This window comes from Vidua macroura, chromosome Z (assembly GCF_024509145.1).
Source record: "Vidua macroura isolate BioBank_ID:100142 chromosome Z, ASM2450914v1, whole genome shotgun sequence".
Classification (NCBI taxonomy): domain Eukaryota; kingdom Metazoa; phylum Chordata; class Aves; order Passeriformes; family Viduidae; genus Vidua; species Vidua macroura.
The window spans coordinates 81,196,263-81,221,312 of NC_071611.1; the positions used below are offsets into that span (position 1 = coordinate 81,196,263).

Genomic DNA, 25,050 nt, shown 5'->3' on the forward strand with positions numbered 1-25,050 from the left:
AGAGCCATTACTCAGGTAATGGCTGGTGCAGAGGGCCAGAGGAGGTGGGAGGCAGCCAGCAGGGAGGAACATCCCCAAATTAGGATGCTGATGCTGGAGTCAGAGGTGACAGTGCTCTGGGGCAAGCCTCCAGGCCCTGCTGGCACAGGCACAGTTGTTAGAAAGAGTGGAGCATTAAGAGCCTGAGTCAGAGCCTCCCTCCTGCCCCAGTCCTTTCTGCTAATATTTATTAACTTGACTATTTTCAGTATTAAAGACCCAACATAGCTGAGCTCTGAATCAGATTTCTGGGTAATAACCACCCCAAAGCATAACACTTCTCCTCCCAAGGTGGACAGAGGACTGTGGAACATCTTTGTCCCCAAAGGAAACAGGAAAAATTTGCAGGCAAGCTGTGCTGGCTGTCTTCGCTTTCTTCCTTCTCCTCCTCCTCCTCCCTCCTCCTCCTGTGGAAACTGCTGGTAAGGGCTTTCCATGGGCGCCTTACCTCAGCTCACCTCTCTCCTTGGATGCTCTCCTCAGAAGGGGGAAGATGGATTATTGGAGCATCCCTGAGCCTCTGGAAAGGAGGGCAGTGAAAAAGAACACAATTTAAAAGGGGCTGTAGGCGACCTGCTCTGCAGCTTTGTTTTTTGTTTTTTTTCACCAGGCAGGAAGGTCTCTCACCCTGCCTAAACACCTTGCAGCAATCAAATTTGCTCATTCTTGAGGAAGCTGGAGCCCTGACCTGTGCAGAGAGCAGCAATGCTCTGGACACAGCACCTCCTGACAAAGAACTGTACCTTTGGGATACCTGTTTTCCCCAAGCAGATGCACATTTTGCACTCAGCAAGCTTGCCTTTGCAATTACCACCCCCAGACGTGTTTTGCATAAACACAAAATGCTGCATTCCCTGGGGTGCAGCTCAGTGCAGAGAGGGAAATCCAGGCTGAGGCTGCAGTTTGGGCAGATATTTCATTTAACCACAGACCTGTCACCAAGGCCTCAGAAGCCTGGGAGGGTCTGGAGTGATCCAAAAGTCTCCCTGCAGACCCCTCATGCTGTGGACACACCACAGGGTTCCTGCAGTGCTGTGGACAGACAGCTGGAGGGGGTGGGATAGACACTCCATGGAGAGCTCTGCATTCATCCAGTCCTTCCCTCCTCCAGCCACCCACGTCTGATAACATTTTTTTCATCATTTTTTTCCTGAACCAGCCCAGACCGATCCCCAGCAGAAAAATTGCTGCTAGCCTTCACAGGGCCACCCTCTCAGCAGCCTCTGTGGTTTTTGGGGAGCTCACCCACAGCCCTTGCTGGATTTAGAGAGAGCCAGTTCGAGCCTCAGAGTGGGGAATCACATTTTTTGGGCGGCCACATCGACTTGCTGAAACATGCACAGGGGATTGCAAAGTCCTCTTTTCACAGACTCTGTGAATGCAGAGTGAGGTGGTGATTTACTGGGGGTTTTGGTCACTGTATCAGGAGTCAAGGACAACAAACCCCAACGGGCTCAGTCAGTTTTGGAAACTTCGCATGAAGAACGAGGCAAGAGGTACTGAAAGGAGGGAAAACTCTCACTTTTGGACACATCTGCTGACCAGCACATGAAATCTGCATTTTCCAGGGTTTTCCCAAGGCAGCACAGCCTGTAAAAGCCCCAGAGACTCAGGGCTGGAAGCGAGCACCTGCCCCAGCTGACTGTCCTAAGCAAAATTATTTCACAGGGCAACATCTGCTACTAGAGGGAAGGAAAGCAGGAAACCTGGGGTGAGGAGGAGAGGAGACAGACAGTCACATGCAGGTTTGCATGAAAAGTGAGATCAAAATATAAAAGATAAAACAGCGACAAGTTTTAAGGAGGTCAGAAAAAAAAAAAAAAAAAGATGAGGAAAAAACCACATTGGGATGATGAAGAGGGTGGGAAGCAGAGGATCACATTTTATGTTTGAAGAGCAGCTGGACTTCCTTACTCCGGTCAGAAGTGGAACTTATACTCAAAAGCTAGAATAAAATACAAACGCCTAAAATATCTACTTTAGAATTTTGCTGGCACTTTTCATGTCAGTATAAATAATGCCGTTTGATACATAAATGGTTTTTCTGCTTTGTGAGTGGGATTCTCTGCTTTCCAAACTGTAAGGAGCTTTGTGTGCTGCTGCCTGAATAAGCTGAATCCCTCCAGAAAAATTGAATTATGAAAATAAAAAATAAAGCACTGATATGCAGCTCCTGAACAAGGAAAATATGGGAAGTGTTTTGGAGATTTTTACGGGTGATGACATTCATTTATCAGCAATACAGCTCTGCAAATCTATTTACACAACTCCCTCTTCATGAATATGGGACGGTCTGTGCCTGTGTGAGGGGCACTGAGATGCTTTGAGCTGAGCAAATAATTATTTATAAGTGGTTTATAAACCTTACTAATGAACAGGTCCAAAATTATTGCAGGGCAGTGATCCTGCAGATACAAATGGTGATGCCTTGTGAAGGCAGACCTAGAAGAGAGGCTGGACAGAGCTAGAGAATAAAGCAGGGATTTATTCAAAGGATCTCCTCCATGGATCCACCTTGGGCAGCACCAGAGCCCAGCCAGGGCTGCACCCAAGAGGAACCAAAATGGTCCCAAAATGCACGAGCGCTCCCGGGGGCTCTCACTGGGATCAGCTCTGCTCCATTTGCACCTTGCAGTTCATTGTCCCATTCCAGCTTTAGCCCATGCACTCCCATCCTCCTTGTTTTTCTCTCTTCAATTTACTGTTGTTTATAATTTTTGGGCCTGGAGCTTGTAAATGTTGTCTTTGGTCAAGCTGGAAAAGGAGTTGTTTTCCTTTTCCAAGGGGAAAGAGTCTACCTACCCTGGGAGGACAACTTGCTAGCACTAAATATGAATCTGAGAGCTACACACTAAAGCAGCAGAGAATCTGAAAAACATAAAAGCTAAAACTTAAGGCACCAACGGCATTGACCACACCCATTTTGTAAAAGGAAGACCGCAAACCAATTCTTGGAGGGCGGGTGGTTTGTTTGTTTGTTTGTTTGTTTTGGTTTCACCTTTTTCTCCTCAAATCCTACAGAAAACGGGCCCCGTCTCCTCGTGGTAGCAGAGCAAGCCAAAATCTTCTCCCACCGCGGCGGCAACGTGACACTGCCGTGCAAATTCTACCACGAGCACACCTCCACCGCCGGCTCGGGAACCCACAAAATCCGCGTCAAGTGGACCAAACTCACCTACGATTACCTCAAGGAAGTGGACGTGTTCGTGGCCATGGGGCACCACAGGAAGAGCTACGGGAGCTACCAGGGCAGGGTGTCCCTGCGGGAGAGCAGCGAGAACGACGCCTCGCTCGTCATCACCAACATCAGGCTGGAGGACTACGGCAGGTACAAGTGCGAGGTGATCGAAGGGCTGGAGGATGACACGGCAGTGGTGACTCTCAATTTGGAAGGTAGGAGGCACCCTGAGCCACACCTTGAGTGGGGTTATTGTGGGAATTGTTAGGGAATTCCTGCTTTTTCTTTTCCTCCTCCTGCTGATACTGGGCTGTCAGGTATTGCGCTATGGCGGACGTTGTGTTATCGGCGACATTGTGTTATCACCGGTTTTGTCTCGTCGGTGATTGTGTGTTATCACTGATTTTAGTGCGTTATCAGTGACAGCAGCAAGCTGAGGGAGCAGAATTCATTGTGCTCTGGGGAATCCTGGCCTGGCAGCCCATGGCAACAATCACAAATTGGAACATCATCATGGCTGCTATAACTTACGCTAGCCTACGGCGTATCCAAATTCCAGCCAGACCTGGTGTGAGAGGAGCCAAGAAAGGATGAGCAAACACAGTGCTGAGAGTTCCATGTGTTCTTCATTTTCTCCTGTCATTTTGCAGAAGCCACTGCATCTTTTTACCTAGGTGAAATTACATCAAATTCCCCCGCAATTCTAATTTTACCAAACTCCGGTATATTTTAGATTATCAAGCAAATGCAAATCTCCTTTTAAAGATAACAAAATGTAACAGTAGTTATCCAGAGACAGTGGGTTTGCATTTTTCCAGCCTTATATTTAGATAAATTAGATCTTTATATTGTCTGCCAGGACAACTCCTACATGTAGTGTCTAGTCATTTTCTTCAGCATTGTTCTTGAAAACAGTAGAGTGAAAAAGTAATGAAACGGGTTTAAAGAGGACAAAATTTTATCATTCCTTACTTCTTGTGCAATTCAGATACATTTTATGTGTTTCAATGCTTGTAAAAGAGCGTTTGACCCTTTCTTTTTTTTTTTTTTTTTTTTTTTCCCAAAGAGCACTGCACTGAGGTAACTGAACACAGAGGTAAATTAAAAGTTTCATGAGGACACATCACATACTTTTACACTTGCCAGCAAATGTATGCCAGAGGGGTCCTGAGAGAGGGAGAGGAAAAAGAAAAAAAAAAAAAAAAGATGAAAAAAAGAAAGTTGGGAAAGGGGGGGAAAAGAAAAAAATGGAGGAAAAGGGGAAAATGGGGAAAGAAGAAAAAGAGGAAAAAGAGAAGGAGGAGAAGAAGAAGGAGAAGGAGAAGGAGAAGGAGAAGGAGAAGGAGAAGGAGAAGGAGAAGGAGAAGGAGAAAAGGAAAAGGGGGAAAGAGAAGGAAAAGGAAAAGGAGGAAAAGGAAAAGGAAAAGGAGGAAAAGGAAAAGGAAAAGGAAAAGGAAAAGGAAAAGGAAAAGGAAAAGGAAAAGGAAAAGGAAAAGGAAAAGGAAAAGGAAAAGGAAAAGGAAAAGGAAAAGGAAAAGGAAAAGGAAAAGGAAAAGGAAAAGGAAAAGGAGGAAAAGGAAAAAAAGGAAAAGAGGAAAAAGGATACAGCTGCACAATAAGAATGTCTGAGTGGTTCTTGGAACCAGATAAACATAATGGGCTTATTTTACTTCTTTACATCTATTCTTCCATTCCTGGCTGGAGCTCACAGAAACTTCCCATTTTGGATTGCAGGAAGACCCTGCCCAGTTTCCATGCCAGTGAGGTAGTGCATTTAGGTTGTTCCATCCCACATAATTCATCTTTAACAAAAATGTACCCTGTTCTTTTCAAACGTATGTGTTAAAGAAAACTGGACATTTACATGTTTAGCTTAAGTTCTCAGCTATGAGTGAAGACAGAAATGAGCTGGAGGAGAAGAATCTTTATTCTTCTCTGCTGGCCAAAAGCTCTGGTGTGTTCAGCCTCCCCTCCACTGGGGCAGGCTCAGCAGGGAGCTGAAGGGAGAAAATTCCTCCTGGCAGGCTGAGCTGTACCTGAGTGAAACAGCTCTCCTCTCCTGCCCGGGCTCTTGCTTCCTCTGCAGCAAAAGTTCATTATTTTTCTGCTGTTAAAAGCAAGGGAATTGTGCTATGAAAGCTTCCTTCTGTGCCTGGGAAGGGGAGATGCTGATGGACGTGGAAGCAGAGCAAATTTGCCTGAAGCTTGGTACGAATGCTTGTGCACATGCAGAAATCCATACCTGAAATTCATTATTGGATTAAAGGTGCAGCGGGAAAGCAATGAAAAATCATTTCTTTGCTGCATGCAATAACACAAAGGGAGACTTGTTTTAAAAAAGATTCTTTACCTTTTTTTACCGTTACTGTTTTGTAACATAGCACCAGCCTTGGATACAAGGTCAGGATCCCTCCTCCAAAATAAGGAAATTCATAAGTAGAGGAGGAATCTTATTTCTTCAGCCAAGTGTGTTCCAAACCGTGCTCAAATGAAGGTTTATATATTTTAACCAGTGTCTGCCTAACGTAAGGAGCAATGGTTTTCCAGTGATTTTTGTCACACATGGGACAGGTGTAAGGCTGCTCATTTCTGACATTGTGGTGTTTCTTAAACTGGAAGGAAATTTGTCTTTGCAAAACCTCATGGTAAAATGTAACGTTTCAAGTAAAATAAAAGTGGTGAGAGTTTCAGTGTCAACCATGCTTGTGTTGACTAAACCCAGTAATTCTGGGTCTATGGTACACTGAATTTTCCTAATAAAAAGATAAGTATTAAAATATGATAATATTACAGTGGAGATATATAGCTGATAGAATATACTCCTCTCTTTGCATGGCCCTGTGCTTATTTTTTCAACACCCCTGCAGCTTTATGTAGTTCTGGCATTAATTTCCACCTCATGTATTTGAGCAAAGCAGAAAAGATGGAAAAAAAAAAAAAACCAACCACATTATTTGGACAAAAATTAAAATATATCAGCCCATTCTAACATTCTACTGGTGTAAATAATCAGGTTAATCTCACAGTGGGAGTGCTTTGCATCAGTAGCCTGATGTCCTGAGGTGGTGGCCTTAAGGATGTTAATTGGCAGCAGGACAAAGCATTTTACACCCAGGAATGCCCAAGAGCAGTGCAAATGGTGTGAGCTCCCTGTACAAAACCCACGGCCATGTATCAATACCGAAATTGTTGACCTCCACCTCAATGGACCTTTTCCCTTCTCCCACTCTGACAGCATTTTTATTCTTTCTAGCCTTAAAGGCCTCCTGGGGTTGTTATTAAATAAACCATTCATAATAAGTGTGCACTCTTAGCTTTGAAAAAAAAAAACCACTGAAGTTAGAGTCAGTCCGAATTTGTTACATACCTTCATTTTTATTAATTGGGAAGCACAGCTTCTTTTTCTTCCCTAGCCCAGAGAGATTGTGCTGAGCACCAGCTAAAGCTCAGAACTGGAACCCACTGCAGTTTTCCACAACCAGCAGCTTTAGGAGCTGTTCATGTCCTAAATCATGTCATGATTTTCGTCCTGTTTGCAGCCTGAAGTACCAGGAGAGGTCTGAGGGAGGGTCAGGGTTGGTCTGGGCACAGCAGCTGCAAGAAGTGCCAAGTACTGGGGAAAGCAGGATATTGTTTATGGAGAGCCAGCCTCATCACCAAAGCCATCTTCTCTCTGGACTGGCCCTACTCTCCTCCTGCACATAAAATATGGATCATGAGTTCTACACTCTTTGTTCAGTGCCCTGGAAGTCACAAGCCTGACATATTAAAAGGTCTGTGACAGCGGGCAGATATTGTTGTCCGCAAAAAAAAAAAAAAAAAAGAATTCTCAGCTTACATTAAATTTTATTTACAGCAGCTTTTTACGGTCCTACACCAAATTTTCTTTATGTTTGTGCTCTGCTAGTTTATTTCCTCACGAACACCTGGCACTGTAATGAATCTCACTGTGCCAGGTTTGTGAGTTTGGCCTCCCAGGCTCCAGCCCTCAGGTGCTGCTCAAGCACAGGTTTTGTGTGCCCTCCCTTCAGGAGAACCAGGGGAGGGGTGACAGAGAAAGTGGGACAATGCTGAACAGCCAAAGGCAGGCTCTTGCTCTGAATTATTTTTTAATATTATTAAAATTATTTTAATTAGAATTATTTTTTAATAGTTTCTCTCTTCTAAGGGAGGTGAGAGTTGAACACAATAAGTTTGCAATACAGTATGTAAAATAATTACCTTTTACATCCAGCGCTACTGGGAATTTGAAGATCTGGATAAAATAATTAAAAGCCTCTGTAGAAAGCAGCTTCTAGATAGAAGTTAACTCTTTGTGTGTCTCCCCAAGAACCAAAACCCATGAGCATTCATGTTCTTGCTTTGAGGTATGTTGGCCTTTAGGTCCAAGAAAGAAAAAGAAAAAAAAAAAAAAAGACAGGCATCCCTTTCAAAACCAGACTCTTTATTTCAAAATAGCTCAAACAGATCCATAAGCTTCATATAAACAATTTTTTTTCAAACTGTCAAAACAATCATTTTTTAATCTGTTCATTTGGTCTTCAGCTGGATGTAAGCAGTGGGGAATTCAGAGTTGAAACCAACGGGAAATCAACTTCATGCTCTCAAGAGCAGGAGAAATCAGATTTAGCCTAATAATGTCGTATTTGTTTCCTCTGTGTGCTGCTGTTCCAACCATACACACACCAAAAAAACACCTCTTTCTAATACCCTCTGTGTGATAATCTGTCCTACCCCCGATGAAAAACTGAGTTTATAGGACACAGTTTTTGTGGGTGCCTGGAACAAAAACCAAAGAGGGGTTGTCAAGAGTAAAGTCGCAGCAGACCAAAGTGATTCCTTCTGTGACAGGGCTCTGCAGACAGAGCTGTGTTTGCACATGCTCCAAGAAGTGGTACTTGAATGATGCAGGTGAAACAAAAAGTTTAAAAATATTGCCTGAAACTGACAGCCCAAAAGGAAAGTGTCCAAAAAAAAAAAAAAAAATTAGGAGTAATTAGGCTAAGAAGAGCAGAGAAAGGCAATGATCCCCAAATTTTTGATAAAAGCTGTAGAAATACAAGAGAATAATATGCCCAGATCAGTGTATTTTATATTTTATATTTTATATATATTATATATATAAAAAATTTTTAATATAACATATTTTATATGTTTCTATTGATTAGAAGTAAGCAACCCCACTGACAGTTATGGGATGGTGGAGGGACACAATTTCAAGGCTCAGTTTCATTTTCAGGGAGATTGATACCTGCTGACAGCCAGTGGCTGGGTGATCAGACATCTGACAGTTCTGACAGGCAGGAAAACGGAGGTGGAGACTCTGTGAAAATGAGGGGGTCACCAGTTTTTATGGAATTTTTAAGAATCCAGCATGGAAAATTTTGCCGTATACCTGCCAGCATAAAACTGTACCCTACAGTACAGTAAATAGCAAACCCTACAGTTGCCCCATCTTTACACTGACTGCAAGAAAACTTTTCAGTTCTGGCTAAAACTCAAGGAAGCCTGTTTCTTTACTCCAGTTTTTTAAAATTTTTTTTCCACATATTGATCAACAGAAATTTGTGTTATTCTGTTTCCACGTGTCAATACTCTTGAAACTGCTAATTGTGTGTGGTGCTGGCTTAATTAACCCCCAAAAATCATTACAGGAGTTGAACTTTCTGAGGTTATTTCCTCACCTTGTTGTCCTGGGTGAGTGCTGCAGCTCTTTGCACTGACAGTGTGTGGAAAGTGACTGCTTGCACTGAATTTTAGGGGCTACCTACATATAAGATTCTGAAATAGAAATAAGACAAATACATTCCCAAAAAAAAAACCACAGCAAGTGGAGAAGAGTTGTACATTTGCTCACTTGAATGAGAAATCCATAAGAATACTGGTGTTCCTGTGGGGAGGATATATAAATACATCCAGTTCTCATGTTCTGATTTGGTAGAAATCCCAATTTCCATTACAGGATTCATTTTCTAAACTGCAGTTGCTTGGTCACAGGTGCATAAATCCCCTCGTTTCTCACCAACAGATTAATTCTCTGCTGAGCTGATGTGTCTCAGGCTCTTCCTGTCTCTTTTGGGAGCAAGGAGGTCCTTCCCTGGGGGGCAGAACCTATTCCAGAGCACCGTGGCTTTGGGAGAGCAGCCACACCATCATTCCTTGTAATGGAAATTAATATCCCCACTCAGGCTTCACACGGGTGAGGAACAGCATCACCAAGGTCAAGCTAAGGCTCCTTAGCTCTGCCTTCCCACAAAGTAACCAGATTTTGACCTTCTGAGGCTGGAAGTTTTTTGTCCCCCTCCCTTTTTTAAGCTGAATTTGTTAAAGTTTGGGAGCGGGTGTTTTGTCTAGTGGCAGAGCACGGGGCTGGAGTCAGAAATTGAGGCTCAGCCTGTGCTGTGGGAACAGCAAGGAGCCTCAGGACAGCTTTTGTCCATTCAGGAACAGATGGGATGGATTATACTTTGACGGGTTTGTAAGGTCCAGGACTGAGGAAGACGCCCTGCCATTAACTAAAGATCAGCACTACTAAAGTGTAAAAGAAAGGGGAGATGAATATTGAGCCCTCACTATGAATTTCAGAGAGGTTTGGTAGGGAAATCAAGGGGGGGGGAAAAAAAAATTAACAAAGTTGCAAGGTAATTCACAAAGCACATTCCCAGTCCATTTTCCTCAGCAAAATCACCCCTGGCCACCCCTGGCAGGGTGAAATTAATGCTAATCAGTTACAGGCTTGTACTGCAGATGAACTCCAACAAAAAATCAGCTTCTATGCAGTCTGCTCAAATATAGCCCAAAGCTAATATTACAGTTTAGTGCATATTTATGTTATAAAAACATTATGTCCCAGACTGTCAAACTCAGATTTGTAACACATTTATATACACAGTTTAGCCCCTTTTGAAAAGAGATTTTAGAACCTTGAGGAATCGAATCTGTTTAAATAGTTATCAATTAGTTGCTCAGTTTTTAGAAGTATGTAAGTTTATATCTTGATCTTTCCTCTTTGTAGGGTGTTTTTTTAATGTATATGCAAATCAAACACATGTACTGGAAAAGGAGCCTGTTGTCTGGGGAAATGTAGTTCTGAAAAAAAAAAAGTATTAGATTTCTAATAAAGGAAAAAAGGCTCAGATTCCTATTACATTTGCTAATTTTTTATTATACCCAGTGATATTTCTATCCATTAGCACTGATGAGGAATGGATATTCTTTTAACATAGATATGATGAAGGAAAAACAGAGATCCAAAGAAACAGGAAACATCCTCAGTGTCTTGTTTATGAAGTTGAATTTAACACACATTGTGTTACATTACATTCATTGACTGCAGCTCAGAACATCACATAACAGAAAAGCCCTTTAACAAAGGATTTACAAAAGGAAAGAACTGAAGCAGACTCTCTAGCTAATTGATGAAGGAGAGCAAAATATTGTTTATTGTTACCCTGCCAAGTTTACATTTGCAGGCTTTATTTTCTTGGACCAAGTCACTCAGATTTAGTAATAGCAAAGATTTTGTTAAACAGAAATAACACTTGGATGACAGAAGGATGAGGGAGGGAAGAGGAAGCAAGGGGACTTTAGGAAACTGGTGGAATAGATAGAGAAATGGGTTAGAATGTTCTGAAAGAAGAGTGGCTTCATCACATGGTGACTGCCTTGCTTGACCACTGGGTAATTTCTGTCTCCTATTCTGCAGTGCCCTGAGGACAATGAAATTGTTATAGGCAAGAGGATCCAACAGCAGGAAAAAAGTAAAAAGGAAGGTGGATATTTATACCAGCGCAAAGTTTTTGGCTTATGTGTTATCTTGTCTGCAGTCCTACAGCACTTAGTTCTACAGAGATATCTGAGGATAAACATTCTGAGCTGGATCTTCTCTAATACCATTTTATTTCAGCTTATTATGAGACTATGGGCTAAAGCCAACTGTAAAATTTAGGTCTGGGTTAAGTTTCTAAGCCCTGCCAAAGACTAGGGTGGTCTGAGCCAAACTCTTGTTTCACGTCTCTCTTTTCTGTTTTATCAAACCCACATGGGGAGGTGGTTCCTCAGCGCTTTCTGAAACTTCTTTCACCCTCCAAGGAGCACTGTTTAACTTCTGATATTTTCCATAAAATCAGAAGTTGCGGAAGAAAAGAAAAAAAAAAAAAAAATCTGTCAGGTAAGGGTAGTGATTCGATGTCACTTTTGAAACCATCCTGGAGGTGTCCCCACGTTTCCCTGCCCCTTTTGGATGTCCTCTGTCGTGAGGTCTCTGTCCTGTACCTGTCTGCAATGTCTGGGCAGCAATGAGCACCAGGCAGGGCTTGGGGACAGGCTGTGTCCTTGTCCCCTGGCAGGGACAGAGCATTTGGCAGGGCCGTGCTCCTTGCACAGTGACCCTGTCTGTCTCAGGGTGAGCTGCAGGGGCAGAGGGGGAAGGTGGTGTCACACATGGTTTCCCACCAGGGCTGTGCCACCATCTGTGCTGGGGGAAGCCTGTGGTCTGTGAGGAGCCGTCCCTCCCTGAGTGGTGGCAAACGGCCCAAAACCAGCTGAAAAGTCTCCCACACCACTTCACTGATTTCACATCCCCATAGCTATTCCTGCTTTAAAACCCCAGGATGCTAAAATTGTGCCTCCTACCAGATTAGCCTTGAAATGCTGCTGTTAAGGCAGACATTCCCATTACTGGAATAATGTGGGGGAAAAAAAAAAAAAAAAAAAAAAAAAAAAAAGCCATGCAAAAAAACCCACCAAAAACGCAAACAAAAAGCAACTGCCTTGAGCCTCTCAGGAAATCTTGGCCAGGGCTCATGCAAAGAACACAATGCTCTTTTATGTCGATCAAAACATTTCATCTTAATGTCTATGAGTCAAAAGAAATAATTCATAGAAATTCAGTGATTCATTCAATAATTTCTTCTTCCTAAATAGCTGCCAGGAGTTCCCCTACTCCCATTCCACACTAAAAAAAAAACCCCACCAAACCAACCAACCAACAAACAAAAATGCACACACACAAAAAAAAAAGACCAAACCAAACCAAAACAAAGAAACAATCACCCAAACAAACAAAATTAAAATAAGCAAAGAAAAATAGACCCAAGCAAATTCAAAAAGTAGAGCTGTGCTAGGGTTTAATTGCCTCTTTTTAAAATGAGAAATTGACCTTTGTAATGGATAGATGGGAATTTTCCATGGAAAATGTGTAGTTTCATAATTCCAGCTAGCTCTGCTCCTCCTTTAAGCACTGTGAGAGCAGGGGAGTGACAGCAAGGTGCAGGTGGAAGCTGCATGCAGGCCTGGCAGGATTCCCATTGGGAAGGGGATGATCCAGCTAGGTAAGGCAGCACAGAATCACAGAATCACAGAATGAACTAGGTTGGAAAAGATCTTTAAGACCACCTAGTCCAACCCATGACCTAACTCCTCCTCATCAACTAAACCATGGCACCCAGTGCCACGTCCAGTCTTTTTTAAACATGTCCAGGGATGGTGACTCCACCACCTGCCTGGGCAGACCATTCCAGTGCCCAATCCCTCTTTCAGTGAAGAATTTCTTTCCAATACCACACCTAAACTTGGCACAGCTGAAGAGGTAAGGCAGCAGCCCTAACCTCTTCCCAAAACCAGTGCCGCTGCACTGCTGGGGCGTTTTTCCCCAGAAATAAACCAACGCTCTGCCACACGTCACAGATCCAACCTTCGCCTCCCCTTTATTCCTCCTCCTGGTGGCTGCCAAAGCTTCTCCCTGTATTGTAAAAAAGGGTAAAAGAAATGCTGATGTCTGATTCCAATTCAGAAGGCTGAATGATTTCTTTATTATAACTATGCTATAATACATTAATAAGCTATATAAAGGAACATACTAAAAACTACAAACTTACTTGTTCTAACTACCATATCTCACTAACTCACAACTCGTGACTCTCTGCTGAGAGTCCAGACACAGGTGGATTGGATTGGATTGGATTGGATTGGATTGGATTGGATTGGATTGGATTGGATTGGATTTGCCATCAGGCTCAAACAATCCTCACCAGAATCCAACCAAGCAATCACCCCAGGCAAACAATTCTCCAGACGCATTCTCACATGGGAAAAACCAGGAGCAGAAATAGAAATTGTTTTCTCTTTCTTCTCTCTGTGCTCCTCTGCGAAAAAGTCCTGAAAGAAAGAAAGATGTCCCTGCGACATCGCTGCTCTCTCAGTGCCTGGCAACTCTCCTCTTCCCCTGCTCCAGGTGTGGTGTTCCCCTACTCCCCGCGGCTGGGGCGGTACAACCTGAACTTCCACGAGGCGCAGCGGGCGTGCGCGGAGCAGGACTCGGTGATGGCCTCCTTTGACCAGCTCTACGACGCCTGGAGGTCGGGGCTGGACTGGTGCAACGCCGGCTGGCTCAGCGATGGCTCCGTGCAGTACCCCATCACCAAGCCCAGGGAGCCCTGTGGGGGCAGGAACACCGTGCCCGGAGTCAGGAATTACGGGTTCTGGGACAAGGAGAAGAGCCGCTACGACGTCTTCTGCTTCACGTCCAACTTCAACGGTGAGAGCCTTTCCTTCGCCCTTCCCCCGTAAATGGCTGTGCTTAGGCAAGGTACTCCAGGGGCAGGAAGGGGTGTTTGGTTTGTCAAAGCCTCGTGTCAAACCCGGGAAATGCTAGGAATTAAATAATCAAGGTAAAAAAGTCATTGCGGAATTTTCAAGGGTACGCGCGCGGAGTAAAGTCGCGTTTGCCACGCGGTTCCATAGGTAGTTTTCACAACTCAGGACTTGTCCTGGATTTTCTAATATCTCCCCTTTGTTAAAAGGGGAGATTAAAATTTATACATACCCCGTTAAGATTCATACAAAATTTATACACACCCTTCTAATGCTGGCGTGTAACCAGTTTAACTCAGTTAAAGCGATGAAGGAACCTGCAGGTCATCATTTGAGGTTTCCTGCTGAAGTCAATAATAATTCTGTTCCTATCAGTTAAATATGCCACCAAAACAGAATTTTGATCATCACTGCACCTATTCTGCAGTGTCAAGCAGCTCCTGCTCATGTACTAGGTCCAATATGATTAATAGTTCCTTATCAACAGACCTATTTCTAGCTTTATTCCTTCATAATTTAGATTTTTAATCTTACTATGCTGCCAAGCCACCAATCACTTTTGCTCTGAGGTTGGACTTCTGTAAACCTTACTTTAGCAACTGCAAGCTTTTTTTTTTGCTATTAGTTGATTTTTTATTTTTTTTTTTAGGTGTGAAATGAAATTAAATGACCCAATCTCAGCTTGCTATCATTTCAGGGTTTACCTAGTGTCAGGAAAAGACTTAGAAAGCATTGCTGTGAATGTCCAATCCTCTACAGCATCCTACTTGTGGATATTTCCTACACAGCTCTGCATAGGTTTGGCTTGCAGCCCACTCAGACCATGGAGCATGGCCTTTTTATATTTTTGCACAGATTGCTTAGCCACAGTGAAGCAGTTTCACCCAACAGCACAGCAAAAAAATAAACATAAGCCTTGGTTTCAGAAGATGTGCTGCAGTGCTAAGTCTGCATCACCCTTCACAGAAGAAGACCAATCCAAAAAAAAAAGGAAAAAAGAACCAAAACAAACAAAAAAAACCTACCCTCAAAAAAAAAAACAAAACCAAAAAAACACACACAAAAAACCCTACCACAAAATAAAAAAATACACACAAGAATAAAACCCCCACCAAAAAAAAAAACCCAAAAAAACCAAACCAAACCAAACCATACCAAACCAAACCAAACCAAAAAAAAAAAAAAAAAAAAAAAAAAGCACAAAAAAAAAAAAAAAAAAAAAAAAAAAAAAAACAACCCAAAAAAAATCAAAAAAAAACCAACAGGAAAACTCAAACAAATCCTCAAGCCAGCGGTATTACATTAGGTTCAAAGTGATCTGAAATACAAGTTTGGCTGATTTTTTAATCATACTGCTTCATCCCATTAAATGCTGGCTCAATTTTTCTTGCTTCATTTACCCGAGGTGGAATCCTGTTTGAACTCATCTCTTCTATACAGGTTTAACCCTGTACTGTAGAAATATCACCAAGGTATTAAATGATCAAAGGAAAATAATTAAAAGGTGATAGCTGCACTTTTTTCCAAGGCTTGCAGAGTAAAACCTTGTGACTTACTGCTCACTGATCTTTTACACACCAGAAGCTGAACAGCATCTCTTAAGGAACAAGAAGCATAATTTCTGGGGGAAAAAAAAAAAAGAAAGAATAGTAAGATAACTGGCTTAAAAACAAGAACTAATTAAGATAAATATTGTCTGTGCACTGATACAAGGAGAAAGAAAGAGGGAGAAGAAAGGTATAAAGTAGGAGAGCAATCAAAGACAAGGCACTGACACGAATCTCAGCCTTGAGGAGTCTGGAAATTACAGAACATTACACAGCAAAGAGGAGAGAGAGAGAGAGAGGAAGAGAGAGAGAAGTGTGTATATATAATTATATATCTACAATTTTTAATATTTATTTATTTATTTATTTGATTGTTTATTTATTTATACATATATATAAAATACATAGATATATCGATTATATCAATATAGATTATACAGATATAGACATAGATAGATTATATATATATATAGAAACATATATATTAAGATAGATAGATATAGATATAGATATAGATATAGATATAGATGATATGGATATAGAGATAGAGATAGATAAATGATATAGATATAGATATAGATGATATATAGATATAGATGATATATAGATATAGATAGATATAGGTAGCTACTCCCCACAACTCGGTGTCAAATATCACTCATGACATCAGCTGAAAATCCAGATTTCTGCTCCTCTCAGCTTCCACTCCCTTAATTCACCAGATTACATTATCCTCAAATGTCCCTGCTGTGCTCTCCACTACTCCTTGTCCCCAGCTCACCTCCACAACCACAATTAACCCAGCCACTCTGGCAGCTCCCTGTTTGCAGCACAGCATTTTGGATCAGGTTGTTCAATGGCATGTGTTAGCTCTCTCACTGCAGAGGGAAAAAGTTAAAATGACCCATTCTGCCACCAGGCTGGGATTGGCAGTTGCCAAAGATAGTGGTTGCAGGAAAAAAACAAAACAAAACAAAAAAACAAACAAACAAAACAAACAAAAAAAAAAAACCACCAAAAATCAAAACAACAGCAACAACAACAAAAAAAACCCACAAAAACAAAACAAAAAGAAAAAAAAAAAAAAGAAACAAAAAAAAAAACCCAAACAAACAAACAAAAAAAAAAACACCAAACCAAAACCAAAACCAAACCTATTACTACTGCAAGATCCAATATTGATTCTCTCAGCTCAGGAAGAGCCAAGGTTGGGACACAGTGCATTCCCAGTGGCTGCTGGAGTCTCCTGGTAGTAGGAAACAGAGGAGCCTTCAACTTTATGTAATGGAGATGGGAAAATTCCAAGGCCCACAGGAGCAGGAAAGGATAAGGAGAAATAAAAAAAAAAAATAAAAAAAAAAGTTTTGGTAGCTTCTATAAAAAAAGAGGTTGAGTGAGGTTAGATACCTTCTAAATGGTTTGTCTGTAGGGAAAAAAAAATCCCCCAAATGCATTATGATCTCAGAGATTATTAAAAAAGAAAAAAAAAAAAGGTTCAATTTCAAATAATTCAGCTGTAAAAGCATAAAAACTTGGTCTGAAGCACATGCAAAGCTTGTTTTTTACCTGAAGAAGAAAGGTAAAAACCATGGTATTTAGCCATTCAGGTAAAAAAATGAAACTGTAATCATCAATGCAACGAATCCAAATCCAGGTGCAGTGTTTCCCCTGTGGGATTATTGGATCCCAACTGTGATGACCTGGATACACAAAAAATAATGGTTAAAAATGAAGGGATTACACCATTAGTAAAAAAAATTGCATGCTTTTCTGTTACCTGCACAAGGAAAATAGTTTGAGCAAAGCTGCAATATCAAATAATCATGTTACTTCATGAAATTATCCTCTACGATGCCTTTTCATAGAGTAAGGCAAATACAACACTTACACATTTTGTTCTGCCTGTGTAGCTGATTTATACTCAAATCTTTCTGTTGGTTCATACGAGATTTGTTCATGTTTTGCCTACAAGAACATGAAATAATTTCATACCCTTTATATCTAATAGTACCAGCCAGCTACCAGTTTATAAGGATATAGAGTGATATGTTTCATAAAACAAAAAGCAAGGAGTAACACCAGCCTGATGCCGTCTGAGAAATCCATATTTTGAAATAACAAAATATTTTCTGCCTGCACTGGATGGCAATATGTTTCCCAATCTATTTTTACATTCCTCGTGCTGATAAAAGGCTGTTGAAAATGAATGTACACAAACGGGGAATGCCTAACTTAAATTTGAAAATTCCACGTGGGAATTTCCTGGTGTCTGAGGGCTCAGCTTTGCTCTTCTCACAACCAATTTCTCCTCCGTTTGTCCTGCCCAGAGGAAACCACTTTAGTCCATGTCATCTTTAGAAAAGCTGAGGGTCCCTGCCCTGTGTGATGGCACAACCTGACGTCATCCGAAGTTTTTCCAGGGCTGCAGATCACCCCAGTTTCTCTCCTTTCCTTGTCCCAAGGAATGGGGATGCTCCTCCCCCATGCCATCTCTCCAGATGAACAATTTGAGGAAATAAATGCAGATTAATCCCTTTGTTACAATCTTCCCCACTGAGCCCAACAGCCATAAACCAAAGAGTGCATAATGGAAGAGCTGAGTGGTTATTCTTTATTTATTTTCAAAGGTCTTCTGAAGGACAACAGTACTTTGTTTTTTTGAAGGAAAATCCCTGAGAATCTTTCACACTGAAAAGTGCTAAAAGAGCTAAATGCAAATGTATTTATCAGGTCTTCTATAATTAAGCATTTTTGAGGAAAATAAAGTACAAGTACAGCTTGCAATACACTTTCCCCTCATTAACAGGCATTTTGTTATATACTTTGTCCACAGAATCGTAGTGCATAATTGATCTTTCATCAGCTCTAGGAGAATCAAGTAAAAATCTTGTTCTAACAAAGTTAAGAACACGAAGAATAAATTTTTGAGAGCATGTTAAAAACACAGCTGTGAGCCAGCTGTTTATTACAGCAGTGCATGAGACAAACAAACCACCTCTGCCATTTAAATGGGAGAAAGCTGTGAAAAGTCCTGTCTGAATAATGCTGACTGTTCATTTGACTATTTCAGAGTATTTTATCACTGGGAACATGTAGCAACTGTTCCAAAATGAGAAATTGAACCCAAAATAAAATCTCACACCCTTTAGTAGGAGTGGTTGCTTCTGACTCACTACAGTCATGACTGATATTGGTGTGTTTAATTTTTTTTTTCTCACATATTTAATTCAAAATCAGTTATTTGAGAGGATCACTGGATGTCAAAATATTTACCAGGTCTTAAATATCTCTCTCCTTTTTTTTTTTTTTTTTTTTTTTCATAAGAGTAACTCACTAATAAACTTCTCAACTGAGCACTAAGCTTGAAGAAATCCCCAAGTGTGATTCATCCCTCAAAATTCCACAGTCACAAGGGTGTGGGGTGTGTAGGTCAGTGGCTGGAGTTTTCCTCTTTTAGCTGCTCTGTTACACACAAAATCCTAAAATAGCTGTTATATATGAGGTTTGAGTGGGTTTGAGCACAAACCCTCTGCCCCATGGTTTTGGTGTGAGGAGTCAAATCAGGCAGGATCCTCTGTAGAAATGACCCAACCTCCAGACATTAATGAGAGAGAGAGAGACAGTAAATTCCTCCCTATCCTTCCACATCAATTAATAAATTCTGAGACTGAACAGTTAGGAACCCCATACCAACTATTTTCAGGGGGAAAAGCTGCAGATCTGCACGGAGTTTATTAATGGAATTCTACGTAATCAGACATTCTGGATACACATTGCACCCCTGTGGGGTTTACTATTCAATTTCTCTTGTTTGAGGGAGGAGCAGAGTATAGGAGCTTTTATTATTGATGTCATATGTCAAAAGCCTGACCTTACTGCAAATCCCTAGGAAATTACATTCCACTGACATATGGTTTGAAGAGGAGCTCATAAACTCGGTGAAGTTTACCCACTATCAGTCCAAACCCCTGTTCCCCTAAATCAGAAATCCCGTTTGCTTTGGGGAGACCTCTTCTTAACAGTGTATCAGTAACAGGATTCCATTTAGTAAATATTCCCTTTAGCAGCACGCTGTAAATGCTCTCAGCTTGCCAAAACAGAGTTTAAAAAAGTGTTTTACAAAGGGATGATTACCTGTTCTCGATAATTTACTGTGGAGGTTCTGTAGATACCCTCTCTGACAACAATTAAATTTTTAAAAACTTTCTTTTCGACCACAGCTGCAATGTAAATGCTTTTTTTTTTTTTTTAACTGTTCTTTTCTTGATACACAATTTCCAGCTTTGATTTGATTTTTGCAGGAAAATGAAGCTGACATAACTCTTAACTTGCTCACCACTTTTTCCTCACCAAGAAAGTAATCTCATAACAGGCATAGTTCTGTGTTTCTACCTAAATTTTGTGAGGCAGAAAATTGATATTTTCCTCGAGTATGTTCTTAATTAAGCAGTAAAGAGTGTGCTCTGGAATTAGAAGCTGCCCACAAAAATAAAGTCCTTCCTTTCTTTCATCTAACTCTCCTCTTCAGGATCAGGCAGACTGAAAACTTGTGAATTTGTTTGGAAATTACTGAATGCCTTCAAAGAAACACGATTCTTCTGCAGTCCACTTGGCTGTCAAATCAGTGATGATAAATAACCCCGAGTATAATGAATGAAATGCTTACAATGAATGCTTATTGCCTTGATAAATGGAATCAATATTAATATCATTGCTGTGTATGGATTAGTAGGGGAGACTTTGGTTTTTTGGGCTTTATTTTTTGGCATATATTTTCATTACCTTGAGGCAGGGAACGTTTTTCTTAGCAGCACTGTCAGTTCAGTCCCATGTTGTGGTAAGGATATGCCCTTTGATGCCTAAAGAGAAACAGAGCTGCAGAACTGCTGGTGAAGACTTACAGCAGACAAAATTTTGCTCCACCACAGGCTCAAACTCTCCTCCTGAGGAGATGTTCAATGCCTTGGCTTTCTCACAAAAAAAAAAAAAAAAAAAAAATTAAAAAATTAAATTTTTTTCTGTTTGCATTTAATCAGAAACAAGGTCACCACCTTGCAAGAGAGCAAAAGAGCACATGTCACCTGCAGCTGCCCTCCCCTAAATGCTATCACTGAATATGACTTCAGGTGGAGGTGCCATCCTTTTATATTAGAAGAAATAAATATAGCATTGACTTTTGTTTTTGGGGTTTTTGGTTTTTTTTGGTTTTTTTTTTTTGGTTGGTTGGTTGTGTTTTTTGTTCAAATAGTCTTTTTTCTGTACCAGGGCTGTTTTTTGAGTACGTTTATTTTTCCTCCTGATACTTATCAACTCACCATACAAAAAAAAAAAAAAAAAATCACAATATTTTCCACAACACAACGTCCAACTGGCACAGACCCAAATTAACCACTGCTTGGCATGATCTGTCAACCAAACATCTCCATTTCTCCTCGAAAGTCAGTGTTATAGTATTGTTGCCATAAATCAAATCCAAAAAAAAGCCTTGCCACAGTATTGAAATGGTAGGATAAAAAAAATATCTTGGAAGCTTCCATATGTATCCATAGTCATGGGCTATGGGCCCAAAGCTAATGAATTTCTACAGTTTTTATAAGGTTAATTAATGAGGATATCTAAGAGGTACATCCAATAGGAGATTCAGTTTCCCCTTGGGTTGGTGCGAGGGTTTCTATGCCCCAATTCCTGTTATGTCTTCTTGTAGGTCCTCTACTTGAAAATAAGACCAAACAGTATTTCAGGAATTGTGTTGGAAGGTCGGCTTATTACTCTAAAATCTAAGAGAAAGGGTAGGAAAAATACCAGGAGCTATATAACTGGTATAGAGAGCAGTGGATGTATGAAAAGTGCATAAAAAGTAAAATTCTTTAAGCAACAGCACTGAGGTCACAGAATCACCTGAAAGGTGGCTGTAGCCAGGTGGGGTCAGTCTCTTTCTCCAGGCAGCACTGACAGAACCAGAGGTCACAGTCTCAAGCTGCTCCAAGGGAAATATAGGTTGGATATTAGGGAAAAGTTTTTTACAGAAAGGGTGATAAAGTTCTGGAATGGTCTGCCCGGGGAGGTGGTGCAGTCGCCATCCCTGGATGTGTTTTAAAAAAGCCTGGATGTGGCACTGGGTGCCAGGGCTGAGTCGAGGTGTTGGGGCTGGTCGATGATCTTGAAGGTCTCTTCATTCCGAGAACCCTGTGATTCTGTGTAATTCTTTGACCAGAGGATTTAAGACTGGGAAAACCGTCGGCGCCCAACCTCCGCGCCGCTAACAACGCCGCCTTCCTCCTTCCCTTTCCAGGCCGCTTCTACTACCTGATCCACCCCACCAAGCTGACCTACGACGAGGCCGTGCAGGCGTGCCTGAAGGACGGTTCCCAGATCGCCAAGGTGGGGCAGATCTTCGCGGCCTGGAAGCTGCTGGGCTACGACCGCTGCGACGCGGGCTGGCTGGCGGACGGCAGCGTGCGCTACCCCATCTCCCGGCCGCGGAAGCGCTGCAGCCCCAGCGAGGCCGCCGTGCGCTTCGTCGGCTTCCCCGACAAGAAGCACAAGCTGTACGGTGTCTACTGCTTCAGGGCCTACAACTGAGAGGCTGTACCTAGAGCGTGAAAGTTGTTGGTGGTTTTTTTTTTGGTTGTTTTTTTGTTTTTTTTTTTTACAGTGTGAAAGATGTCTGTCTCCTTTTTTTTTTTTTTCTTTTTTTTTTTTTTTTTATTTTGGGGGTATGAACTCATGCAAGATACCAAAACTGTGATAAACCTCTTTTACTTACTGTAAAGAATCATTTTCGTAGACACTCCCTCCCCCAAACCCATTGGTTTGTTTTTGGTTTTGCTTTGTTTTAGTGTTTTCTTTTTTGAATTTTTTTTTTTTTTTTTTTTTTGTGAGAGTATCATTCCATAGATATTTTAAATTAATATAATTTAATGGGAGCTCTAGGTAAGGAACTTTTAGATTCAAATTCTTTAAGCTATATCATCCCAAAAAATTTATAATTTTCATGAATGGGGCATGCAATAGAGCTTGACAATTGCTAGGGCACAATTATGGAGTGTAAGGCTACTCAAAGCAGAAGCTTTTAAAAGCACAGATTTTACATATTTGTACCAGTTTGAGAAACACTGCAAATTGATTATGACAGGAATTTTGAAATAAAACAATCTTTTTGTTAAAGGGGATCAGTGAGGTTTCACAAAGAAATCTCACAACAATATATGTTAGCAAATAACTGCTTTCACTGGTTCACATGGGAACAACAGAGAGTTTAATAAAAGCAGCTAAAACAGTCCACAAAAATAGGACTAGTTTTACAATTTCAAACCTTGCCTTTCTGAAAAATAAGCTCATGGTCCCATGCATAGGAAGAAGCACAATTAGTTCTCCTGGACATTTCAATTGTGTTTTTGTCGTGTATAAATCATCGAGTGAATAACTAACAAGAAAACTCTTCTTTTCTTCTTCTCTCCAATTAAAGATGCCTGAGAAGTGTTGTATTACCTTTGAGTAGCTTTACTGAGCTATTTTTAAACTCTTAAAGGCCATTTGCTAAGCAGCATAATAGCATCTACTCAGGGCAGTTGTATAAATGAACTGCTGGACAGAGAAATTGTAAACTTTAGCAGCTTGATTTTACATTAGCCTTTGAAATGTTATTGTCTTAATTAAAGAACATTACAATATTTAATATTTCTTAGCTATTTACACATCACAAGATACAAAAATTAGAAAAAAAATATTTTAAATGGTGAGGTCTTGCACAAAGAATATTAGACAGAATCTGAAACCAGCCATTAAGTTTTAGAAGAGAAAAAGAAAAAAAAACAAACTCTGCATTTCCTTACATCTTATTTGTATCTAAAAAGTACATCTCTTTTTTAAACTATCAATGAAATAATATAGTATCGCTAGCCCTGAATTACTTAGTTAGTCCTCTTTAGAGTTAAGAGAAAATAAAGCTATTGAAATACTTCTTTTCACTAAATCTGCAGTGGTCTAGGTGGAAGATGTTTACCTAAATCTGCCAGTGCCAGAGAAAAACACGCACTGTGCATGGTGCCTAGGATTTTCAGAGCTGCCTAAAGCACTAGGTCCTCCCTAAGTACCAGTTTGAGGGAATTTGGGATTTCTAATGCAAACTCACTTTGGATGCAGCAATTCTTGGTGCTCATCTTCAGCTACCTTAATGCAACCAGTTTTTCAGAGAGCAGGTGCTCGAGGCTTTCTGAAAATTTACTCCACTTACGGTGTCTCAAGCTGGATATCCAAAAAAAAAAAAAAAAAAAAAAAAAAAAAAGGCAGAGAGGCCACTGATTAAAAGTGTCTTGGTCTCGGGTAATCTCTTCAGCCGTTTTTTGATGTTCTCTATCCAGTATTGGTTCTACCACTTAAAAATGGAGAACTCCTTTTTCCTACTCTACGCTTGCTGACTACGAAGAACTCAGAGGACCAACATTTGTATTTACGCAAAGTTTTATAGCTGCCCGCTGTTTCCATAATTTAAGCGAGGCATAGTGGTATTTATCCAGCTAGGACACAACCTGTATGCTTTCATGGATGGATTGGTGTAGCTATTTTCCCGTGGACGTGAGCAAATAAATCTCTTTCCCAGAGTGGTTGTGGTCCTGTCTTAAGACTCTGTGAGCAAACCAGGGACAAGATATGGAAAGGGGCCGTAGCGTAAGATGTATTTTTTGGAGTTCATTCCCACTGAACTCAGAAGCAAAGTTCCATCTTTCTGGGGATATTTGCATCCTCTGTGGATATCCATTCATACTTTACAGATGGAGCAATCTCAGTGCCAAACCACCCCCCCCCACCCCGGCTTTTTTTATTCCAGTAGGAATTGGATTTTCTCAAAATGGTATCCCTTAGCTATAAATAGAGATTTACTACAGGTCAAGTCCCTAAAACCATGCAACTTTTCTTGAACAGCCATTTTTTAAATCGGTGCCCATTTCACACATTTTCTCAGGCCATTCAGAGCCTTCTCTGAAACCTTTGGAGAAAAGAAATGGAAATAGAAATGTCAAATACCCAACCAGGAAGGAGTGGACCATGATCAAGAGGAATGCATGTCATTCCTCCATCCAACCTTCAGAAAACTTGAAAAAAATGCAGGCTGTTCTACAGTTTGTCTTCTGAAGTTTGGACAGGGAGGTCGTGGGGTGGGAAAAGCTGTAGGGAATATCCAAGTAATTACCACAGCTAGATCCAGAGTTGCTGTAAAGAGGGGAGCCTTACGTAGATGGCTCTACCCTCCCCAAAGATCTGCTACATCTGGAAGAGGCTGCATGGTTTTCTTATTGTTGCACAGAGGTGAAGAGACCCTCATTAAATTTTTTTTTTTTTTTGTACCTCTCCAGAGAAACCCCACACGGGGTTTCACCCAGACACATCTTTTTTTTTTTTTTTTTTTTTTTTTTTAATTTTTTTTTTTTTTTTTTTTTTTTTTTTTTGCAGGAATGGGGATTATATTTTGCCTGCATTAAAAAAAAAAAAAAAAAAAAAAAAAAGTGTACACATCCAACCCACTCGTGGGGCTGGCTGAAGTGCCCTCACTGCTAGACCAAAGGCACTGCGGGAAAGGCCAAGCTCAGCCTTTCACCAACTCTGCAACGCTCTGGAGATGGCTGGTCAGGTCCTAAACCACAGCAATCTCAGGCTTGCTCTTGGTTTTTTTTTTTTTTTGCCTTTTGTGTC

At 41.0% G+C, this 25,050-nt stretch overlaps 1 protein-coding gene across 1 annotated transcript in view; it reads left to right on the top strand.

Moving 5' to 3' along the window:
- The window catches only part of HAPLN1 (hyaluronan and proteoglycan link protein 1), a 28,000-nt gene extending 6,061 nt beyond the window's left edge, over nt 1–21,939 (top strand). The window contains exons 3-5 of the mRNA XM_054003556.1: nt 3,061–3,432; nt 13,452–13,754; nt 21,650–21,939. Of these exons, the coding sequence (XP_053859531.1) occupies nt 3,061–3,432; nt 13,452–13,754; nt 21,650–21,939 (965 nt within the window). The remainder of the gene's footprint in view (nt 1–3,060; nt 3,433–13,451; nt 13,755–21,649) is intronic.
- Nucleotides 21,940–25,050: the final 3,111 nt, after the last annotated feature.